Source organism: Empidonax traillii, unplaced genomic scaffold (genome assembly GCF_003031625.1).
Source record: "Empidonax traillii isolate 1590-97213 ecotype Southwest subspecies unplaced genomic scaffold, ASM303162v1 scaffold1662:size100254, whole genome shotgun sequence".
NCBI lineage: Eukaryota > Metazoa > Chordata > Aves > Passeriformes > Tyrannidae > Empidonax > Empidonax traillii.
The window spans coordinates 61,240-71,119 of NW_020956855.1; the positions used below are offsets into that span (position 1 = coordinate 61,240).

Genomic DNA, 9,880 nt, shown 5'->3' on the forward strand with positions numbered 1-9,880 from the left:
AGGGGGCATCAGCAGGGTGGGGGGCACTCACTGCACACCCTCCCACCGAATCCAAGAGGACTCCAGGCTCAGGCTGCCTCCTTCACCCCTCCAACAGCATTGCCCACCCTCGCCCATCGCTGTGGCCCAGGGATGAGTGGGGTGGGCAGCATGTGCCCCACACGGTGCCCACCCGGAGCTTCCACAGCTCCAAGACCAGCACACACAGCTGTTTTCCTACAAATCATTAACAGAGCAAGACCTGGGATGCTCCAAAACCAAACCCACAGACGCCTCCCTAAAAGGAATCTCCGTCCCTCAGTGGCTGTTAAAGCTCAGCCCCACCTGAGGCCCACCTTGGGATGCTCCCTGTGCCCTGTGGGGGCTGCACCCCCGGCTCATCCCGCCCCACGGGGCACCAGGACTTTGTCCTGGCTGAGCTGGGTGCCCCGGGAACAGCTTTAACCGCTCCAGCGTTTCTTAATGGCTCGGGAAGCACGCGGGGAATGCACGGCGGGGGGCCGAGCGCGGTGACCCCCCCTCTGTGGCTGCAGCCTGGTGGGACGAGGGTCGGCATTCCGGGCAGGCAGCTCTGCCACCCTGCCCCTGCCCCCCGGAGACCTGAAATGGCTCTTATTAACCCGACTGGAAAGGGGAAAGCGTTGCAGAGCTTTATGGAGCAATAAACCAGGTTTCAATGGCACGGCGGGAGAAGGGGATAAAGGAAAGGGCTGCACAGGGGGCAGATCTGACAGCGGGGGCTCAGCTTTGCTGGTCCTTGCCCCAGCTGAGGCACCTGCAGGTGCTGTCAGAGGTGATGGCAGGTGCCCAGGAGGCCCCTCCTGCCACCAAAATCTGGGGGGGTGCCACAGATCCAAACCCACCCAGCTCTGGTGAGGAGGTGTGGGAGCAGAGCTGGGACAGCGGGGCTGCCCACGGGCACCGGGGTGGGTGGGGAAGGGGCTCCTCCTCCCCCAGGCCCATCTGCCTCCAACACAGCTTTCCCTAAAGCTTGGGCTCTGCTTGTTCAGCAGCTGCTCAGCCTTAAAAACCAGCCCAACCCCATCCCAGAGTCCCCAAATCAGGGGTGTCCCAGCTCAGCATCACCCAGGGCTGCGGGAGGCACCACTCAAACCCAGTTGGGCACATGCTGGAGCACTGGGGGACGCTGAGGACACGCTGCACGGGGGTGTCACACCTCACAGGGCCTGTTTCTGAGCAAACTCCCACTCACCTGGGCTGGGGGCACAGCCACATCCCCCCAGGAGCAGCAAAGGGAGCCCCCCAGGGCCGGGACAGGCAGCTCCAGGAGGCCACCCCCACCTCCCCTGAGAACAAGAGAACAACTCGCATTTACCATTTGCTTTTAATTTAATGGTTTTCTCCAGACCACAGTTGTAGGAAGGAGGGAAAACACACACGCCCTGGAGAAGGGAAAAGGGCCAGCAAACACATGGCAATAGTGCAATGGAGCCTGGTGAGACAAGGACACAGACAGCTCCCAAAAAACAGCCCTGGGAGGCCATGCTGGAGCCAGACACAGCCCGTGCTGCTGACACTTTCCCTCAGGTTGGACAAAGGCAATAAATAAAGTCACGGTGCCTCACCAAAGACACCTTTTTTTTTGATTTGTTTCTCTTTTTTTTTTTTTTTTTCCTCAGCATTCCAATCATAGACGTTGGCATCAGAGCATTGTCTCAGCCTGGGGTTTTGGCCAGCTCCAGTTGTGTTTCTCAGCACAGGAGAGGGAAGAGCCGTGGCCTGGGCGGTTTGGCCCCTGTTGCCAGCACGTCCGGGGAGCCCAGCCCACGGGCAGCACCTTTCAGCCCCCTCGCCAGCACCCTGCTACATCTCCAGCTCGTTTGAGGTATATCACCCGCCCCACCCGTGACCTTGTGCAGCCAAAAAAAAAAATAAAATAAAAAAACCAACCAGTGCAAAAGAAGAAAACAAATCCCCCCAACCCCCCCCTGGTTTGAGATGAGATGAGATGAGCCTGTTTGCGAGGGGAGGACGGCAGTGAGGGGGGACCCCCCTTAGCCCCTCCACGGGGGGCACTCAGAGCTTTGGCCCATTGAATGTCCCGGCCCTGGGGCACCGAGGGGGCACGGGGCTGCCAAATAAATACGCGGGACGTGGGTCAGCAGCACCAGCAGCCCCGGGGTGGGGAGGGCTCGGCCTCCTACCCCCCAGAAACGCACCACCCCCTGGGGTACCCTCAGCTCAGCTTCCCTCCCACGGCCACAGCGCAGCGGAACCCCTCGGGGACGCTGTCACAGCCCGCCAGGGACAGGCTGCTCTCTGCCAGGGGGCTCCGGCAGTGGGTCACAGTCCAGCGGCGCATCCTCCGCCCTCCCTCCAGCTCCTCCTCCTCCTCTCCCAGCCGCAGCAGGCTGTCGGCGGACACGCAGCCCCGCATGCCCCCGGCGCCAGGGGGAGCGCGGGTGGGCAGGTCCAGCTGGTCGAAGGACTCTGTGGACAGGATGCTGTCCTCGCTGACGGCACTGGACGGGCGCGCTCGGGGCGCCTGGGGCAGGGGCACCTCGCCGAAGCCCCCGAAGCCCTGCCCGGGGGGGCTCTCGGGCTCGGCGCTGCTCGAGGAGAACTTGCCGTTGTGCTTGAGGATGCCCTTGCGGCGGGCGGGGAGACCCTGCGGGCCCTGCCCCGGGGAGGGGCTGTCGGCAAACACGCTCCCGTCCAGGTCCAAGCTGCCCGCGTCCAGGACATCCCCGGACTCGCAGCACTCCAGGGACGAGTAATACCCCGACTCCCTCGTCGGGGGCTTTTTCAGTATTCCCTTCTTGGGCGCTGCTGCGGTGCCCGTGCTGCAGGGCAGCATCCCAGAGGACAGGATGCGGGTGAGACCCGCAGTGACCTCCTCCCCGTCCTCCCCCTTCGCCTCTCCCAGGGGTGACGCCAGCGGGGGGGGGCCGGGGCTGGGCACCTTCTGCTCGCAGGAGTTCCTCTTCTTCAGGATGCCCTTGGGCCGCTTGAGGATGGACTTGGAGGGGTTCTCGGGGGCCGCGGGCACCTCCTGCAGGGCGTGGGAGACGTCGTTCTCCTTCTTGGACTTCTTGAGGGAGCGCTGGCGCTCCAGGGTGACGCCGGGGATGTGCTGCTTCAGGAAGCAGCGCACCTTGGAGCCGTTCTCCAGGAGGGGCCGGGACGAGCGGCGCAGCCACTCTGCCACCGTGGCCAGGGGGGACTCGCTGTCCCTCAGCAGCTCCTGCTCCCCGACAGGCATCCTGTAGCCCCAGTTGACCCACCAGTGCGTGGCGATGTCCTCGATGGTGGCGCGGCGCTCGGGGTTCACCATCAGCATCCACCGGATCAGCCCGCAGGCGTCTGTGGGGGACAGGCAGGTCAGGCATTGAAGGGAGCACTGGGAGGGGGGGACGCACAGGGAGCTTGGGGTCTGCCTACCTGACAGCTTCGGGGGCTCCCGGTAGTCCCCACTCGTGATCTGCTTGACCAGAGTCTTGTAGTCGTGGCCGTCGAACGGCATCGTGCCGTGGACCAGGATGTAGAGGAGCACGCCCAGGGACCAGCTGTCCACCTGCCAGGGGGACAGAGGAGCCTGGATTGGGGGCAGCAGGACCGGGCTGCCCTGGCCCACACCCCACCTGGGCAGGATTCCCTGCCAGAGCCTCAGTGGGGGCTCCTGGAGTGGCAGGGGAGGACAGACCATGGGGTAGCACCAGCTCCAGCCACCTCCCCCCCACTGTGGCTGTCCAGCCTCAGGGGACCCAAACCACCCAAGATTTTCCCCAGTCCAATCCCCACCCACGGGAGATGAAGCCCAACCTACCTCTGGGCCCTTGTAGGGCCTCCCGTTGATGATTTCGGGGGATGCGTACAGGGGGCTCCCACAGTAGGTCTGCAGAAGTTTGTCCTGCTGGTAGACGTTGGACAGCCCAAAATCTGCGATCTGGAGAGACATTTCCAGCCGTTATCCAGCAGCAAAGCTTCCCTGTGCAGCCAGAGCAGCTTTGCCACCTGGAGCTCTCCAGGTAAGAACCTGCCCGTGGCACTGTGGTGCCGGGTGCCCTCAGTCTCCTCAGGGAGCACCAGCAGCCTGGTTTTGCACCCCCTGAGGTTGCTCCTGTTCCTTTCCCACTCCCAAAAAGCTCATCCCAGCTGTTACAGCAGCTGCTCCGTGGCTCTGCCCCTCTGTCCCATCCCCTGGAGCAGAGGCAGCTGGAAAGGTGAGGTTGGAGGGAGAGCTGCTGGGCTCTCCTCCAGCTCCTTCCCAGCCACCCCAGGCTGTCCCTATCAGCTCCACCTTGCACACAGGCTTTCATTATCCTCGTTACACCTGCCAGTGACACCAGGCAGGAGGTGCAGCGAGCTCCCAATTGCAAAATTATCCCTCGCAGAGATAAACCCCACATAAGCCTGTCATCACCAACCACACAGCTCCCTGGCTGAGGCCACGCTGTGCCCTTCCTCCCTGGCAGCTGCAGCAAAAAAGCATCACTTGGGGCCAGCAGAGCCAGAAACTGCCTCACACCTGGTAAGTCTGGTCCTTACAGGAACTGGGAGTTTCCCCTGCAGAGACCTTTCCCATCCAGCTGGTCGTGCACCGACCCGGCTGCTCAGACTTTGCCCTCTTATCAGCAGGTAAATATCAGTTATGGCTTTACCAGCAGCTTTGAGGCCGGGCCGCCTCAGATAGCAGGGACAGGCACAGGTGGTGCCCTCCTGGCTCCCCGTTTCCCGGGAAAACAGCGCTCTGGGTGACACCAGCAGTCCCAGAGCTCTGGGAAGCACCTTCCCTGGGGTTCCAGGGCGTTGTGGCCACCTCCAAGCTGGGCAGCGCCCCCCTGGGCACCCCCTCTGGCTCTGCCAAGCCCTCACCTTGATGTTGCCGTTGGCATCCAGCAGGATGTTCTCCAGCTTGAGGTCCCTGTGCACGATCCCGTTCTGTGGGAGGGGAGGCAGAGCCAGGGTTAGGTTGTTTGTGGAGTGTTGGAGGAAGGGAGAGCCCAGGCCCCTGGGGAGGTCACTGCCGTTCACAGGCACACGCACACAGGGCACAGGAGCAGCAAACAGCCCTGGGTGTGCCACCCAAAGACAGGCTGGGAGCTACGTCCCGGCCTGGGCGCTGCCAGCTCCTGGCGCTGCTCAGAAATGCCTGCCCTGGGTGCCACCCTGGGCTCCCCCACCTTCCCCAGCCAGGAGAGCCCCTGGTGCCAGCTCCACCCAGGCACGGTGGGCACAGCTCTGGGCTCTGCCAGGACCTGCTGCTTGCCCAGCTAAGCAGGACCCCCACTTGGTTTGGGTGCAGGAGGTGTCCTGCAACCCCCCCAACCCCTGCCAAGGACTGGGGCATGGCCTGGAACATCCTCCAGGGAGACCCTCAGGTCGAGGATGGGCACAGCTCATCCCACGGTCCTGGAGAGGGTTTATAGCTGCACATTCCCTTCAGGAACAAGACAAGTGACCCAGGGCTTGGCTTCCAGCGCCATGGGCAGCCCTGGGTGGCTCCTTCTGGGAGGGTGGAACAGGAGGTGACAATTCCCTGGCCAGGTTAGTCACCCCCACACCACAGCAGCCAGAGCCGAGGCCCAGGGCTCCCCAAAAGCTGCTGGGGCTCTGCCACACCCCCCAGATAAGAGGCAGGATCAACCCCTCTCCCGGGAAAACCAAAGATCCTAGAGCTCCCCCCACCTCCCAGCCTGGGCTTGGCTTCACCACCGGGCTCTGTGAACCCCCCCAGCCCCGGCTGCTGCCCCTCTGCCTGCAGCTGGCCCTGCAGAGCACTCAGGAGCCCATCCTGCTGATTCCCCCGCTGGGAATGCCACAGGAATGGCGGTGCCAGCCCACCTTGTGGCAGTAGTAGACAGCGGACACGACCTGGCGGAAGAAGTGCCGCGCCTCCTGCTCCGTGAGCCGCTGCCGCTCGCTGATGTAGTCGTACAGGTCGCCCTTGCTGGCGTATTCCATCACGATGACGATCTTGCTGCTGTTCTCAAACACTGCAGGACATGGGGAGGAGGGGGGTGGTGTTTAGGAGGGGCGCTTGGAAGCTGCAGGAATTCTCCTCGGCACGCACGCTGAGGGAACGACCAGGTGAGGACTCCCTGGCACTCTGCCCACCCCACCCCCTGCCCTCACACTCCCACAAAATAGGTGTGGGACCACCAGGGCTGCCACCCAAACACTCCTAACCCCCTTCCACCCCCCCCAGTGCCACCAGGGCCACTGGCCAAGCAGCTCTGCAGCCACAAGGCCCAGAAGCAAGGGCTGTGCTCTGCCAGGAGGTGACTGAGGCACGAGGCTCTCTGCTAGCAGCCCCTGCCAGGGGGGAAGGTGGCAGTACTGGCACAGCCCACGGCCTTCCTGAGTGTTCTCACTGCTCCCAAGGAGCTGGAGCCAAGAGTCGGAGCGTTTTCTTCCTGTTTGCAGAAAGCTCCCTCAATATTTTTGAATTCCAGCAGCCGGGGTGACTCAGCCCTTGCAAACACCGCGTAGGAACTGCCAACCCACTTGCTTTTGTTTGGAGGACAAAGGGACTCTGGATCCTTCACATGCACTGGGAAGGCAGGCAGAGCCCAGGGAAAGGCAGGCAGAGCCCAGGGAAAGGCAGGCAGAGCCCAGGGAAATTCCCCTTTGGTTGCTTGGTGTTGTTCCAACACCTGAGGAGCAAAGCCCAGCCCTGGCCATGAAGCCAAGCCCAGGAGCACCAGGAGCTCTCCCAGAGGTTTGGTTTTCCAATGCCCCAGGGGAGGGAAAGAGGAGGACTCCAGCACTGAGATTAACTCCTGCCTTGGGCTGAGAGCAGAGCCATGGGCATTCCCAAGGCTCCCACGGCTGGGGAGAGCGCCCAGCACAACCCCACTCAGCACTGGGGTTTGCAGAGGTCCCTGGCTCCCAGCACAACACAGCCTCTCACGAGGCTTCCAGCTCCAAAAAGAGACTTTTTGAAAGAAAGAAATTAAATTTTTGAAGCTGAGTTCCCCCTCTGGGCAGGAGGGGATGGGACAGAAGGGCTGTTTCTGGAGCAGGTATTTCCCCTCGCCGCTGCTCTGGGGAAAGCACATCCAGGCAACAGCTGCTTTCCCCACCAGAGCTGAGTCACCAAAAACAGCAGCCAGGTCCTGTGAGGGGGGTGAGAGGGTGGGAGAAAGTCCCCTCAGGGAGGCCAAACCCACCCAGTGGGGCCAAACCCAGCCAGTGGGAGCTGCCCTGGTAGCCCTGTGAGGGGGCTCCGCTCAGGGAAACGCTGCTGGAGAAGGGAAGGGGCAGGAGGGCTCACCTTCGTGCACAGCGATGATGTGGGGGTGGTTGAGGGAGGACATGATCTCAATCTCCCTCCGGATATGGACAAGGTCCTGCTCATCCCTGATTTTGTCCTTCCGGATGGACTTGATGGCCACCTGCGGGGGAGCACAGAGGGTCACCCTTTGGGCTGGGATTCCCCCAAAGGCAGAGCAAGAAACCCACCCCACTCTTTTGGGAAAGGGCTCACAGAGAAGATCTCAACCACCCAGCTCCTCCTCCTGCCTGTCTCCAAGAGCAGAGCTGCCCAGCTCCACGGAGACAGCTCTGACAAGAGCAAACTTTATCGATTGGGGGTTTGTGCTTTCCTTTTTGTGTCGCTGCACAGAAGGGAGAAGCTCCCGCTGCCTCCCCCACCACGGGAAGGTGCCCCCCACCAGAGGGGCTGCCCTGCCCTCCTCCTGCAGGTATCCCTTGCTCCTCATTCCTGGGAATTGTGTCCCGGGCTGGGATCGTGGCCAGCCAAAGGAATGCGACCTGCACGCATGACTTGGGAGATAAAAACAACAACAACATCTTCTGGGGGTCATGAAAGAGGAAAAAACAAAACAAACCAAAACAAAACCCACAACACAACACCCGGGTTTTGTTCTCCTGGCAAATACTGATTCCAAGGAGCTGGTGGTGTAGAGGGAGGAGAAAGTTAAAATTACGGAGGAGATCCCATCCCAGGCACAGGGTGGGAGACCCAGCACGACCAACAGGGAGGCGCTTTCCAGGCTCTCACTTGGGTTTTCAAGCGATCCCCGACAAGGAAATAGAAAGGGGAGGAGAAAGAAGGGTAAGTGCCGGAGAATAGATGCCTTCTAATCCTCTTTCAAAGGGGCTGGGCAGAGACAATGTGCTCCTAGGGTCGAATTTACAACTGAATCCAGCAGAACCTCTTTTTTTTGTTGTGTTTTTTTTTTTTCTCCCAGACAAGAATGCGGAACAGCTTTAATCCTGTAAAGGGACCCCCTCACCGGTCTCCCAGCAACGGGGAGAGGGGCTACAGACCCCCCTTGGGCCCCAGCTGCCTGCTCAGGAGTGATGCTCATGGCCCTGGTGCACAGGGACCCTCCCCCTCCTCCTCTGGTGGAGCAGGGTGGATGCTCAGCCTCGTGTCCCTCTGATTTAGGGGGGCTGCCGCTTCAGGCAGCACCAGGGAGGAACCTGCACCAGCCCCAGGGGCTGAAGCAGAGCAGCAGAGTGGACTCTGGCCAGGGCAAGCCCAATAACCCAGGTTTCTGTATAAAACAATACTGAAAGTGCTTAACGCTTCTCGAAACTCAGGTATTCTTTCCCCCCGACCTTTGGGTAGGTGAACAGCTTAAAGTTTAACAGTTTTTTCCTCTTGCCCCAGTTGCCTGACCCCTGCTAGAATGCAGGCAGAGCTTTCATGCAGCCAGCCAGCCTTCCCAAATTCTTGTTGGCTCCCTCTATTCACCCCCTCCGCTAAAGGCTGCCACTCAATAGTGTTTTGGGGGGCACAGCGAAGATTTCCTTGCTGACTGGGTGGCTCACACACATCCAGTGCTGAGCCAGGGCTCAGGGCAAGATCCACTACCCCTAAATGGTGAAGAGGCTCCAGGCTGCCAGCGTGGGAAGCCTCGGGAGGTGCCCCTGGCTGTGCCCAGCAGTGCTGGAGCACATCCTCAGCACTCAGTGACCTGCAGGCAGAGCAAAGCTGCAGCAGGGAGCAGGTTTTGGGTGCTGTGAGAGCCCCAGGGCTCTCCCTGAGGAGCTCTGCCCTGAGGCAGGTGGGCACAGGGAGGGCACAGCACTGTGAGGGTCCACATCTCACACTCAGAGACCGAGCCAGCTTCCCAGGGTGGGGTGGTTTATCTGCCTGTCAATCCCTCAGCCATCCCATCCTTCCCCAGGGGTGCCAGCAAGCAGCTTTATTCCCAAACTTTCCCTTTCTAAGCGGGCTGGCAGCAGAGGGTCTCCCCTTGAGACAAGGGAAGGCCCATCAGCCACCCTGGGGACGGGGACCAGCAGCTTCAGGGACAGGCAGAGCCACAGCCCCCACCACCAGTGCCAGGGGGAGAATCTCCTGTGGGAAACAGCCCCAAGAAGTCCCACTGGAGCCTTCCTCTCGGAGCTCAGGAGCACTTTCCAAGTCAAAAAGGCTTTTAATTAAAAAGTTTTTTGGGGGCAGAACAGGTATTTTCAGCAGCTGCTGAAAGATGCATTAAGCTACAACCTCAGGCAGCCCTTTAGAAGTTGTTCCAGACTATAAGGGCAGCATTTCATGCTCCATGAAATATGGATTACACCCCACTATGGGAGAGACTGAGCTTTGCCCCTGACTGGAGATCAAAAGAGGCTTTGCCGCTCTGGAATATTCCAGGTGCTGCCTCTTCCTGACACCCCACGAGCCCACAGAGACACTTGTGACACCGAGGAGAGTCCCACGGGAGGTCCCCTGTTCTGCCTGACTCGGCTGCAGGCCAGGACTTGGGAACCAGGCTGGGGGAAACACCAGGCTGGGAGGAAAATAAAGGGCCCAGGTGGTGCTGCCACGCAAACAGGGGCAGGAGCCAGTTTGCACCCCCACGCTGCTGAACCTTCAACCCAAGAAGACACAAAGCAAAAGAAAGGGAGAAGTAAAAAAAAAAAAAAAAAAAAAAAAAAAAAA

General features: G+C 60.7%; 1 protein-coding gene across 1 annotated transcript in view; it reads right to left on the reverse strand.

Annotated features, from left to right (window-relative positions):
* Window positions 1–1,329: 1,329 nt before the first annotated feature.
* Window positions 1,330–9,880, reverse strand: part of NUAK2 (NUAK family kinase 2) — an 11,348-nt gene continuing 2,797 nt past the window's right edge. Inside the window, exons 2-7 of the mRNA XM_027908235.1 lie at window positions 7,238–7,358; window positions 5,806–5,957; window positions 4,837–4,902; window positions 3,788–3,907; window positions 3,403–3,535; window positions 1,330–3,324 (exon numbers count right to left, since the gene is read on the reverse strand). Coding sequence (XP_027764036.1) covers window positions 2,198–3,324; window positions 3,403–3,535; window positions 3,788–3,907; window positions 4,837–4,902; window positions 5,806–5,957; window positions 7,238–7,358 — 1,719 coding nt within the window. The 3' untranslated portion in view covers window positions 1,330–2,197. The remainder of the gene's footprint in view (window positions 3,325–3,402; window positions 3,536–3,787; window positions 3,908–4,836; window positions 4,903–5,805; window positions 5,958–7,237; window positions 7,359–9,880) is intronic.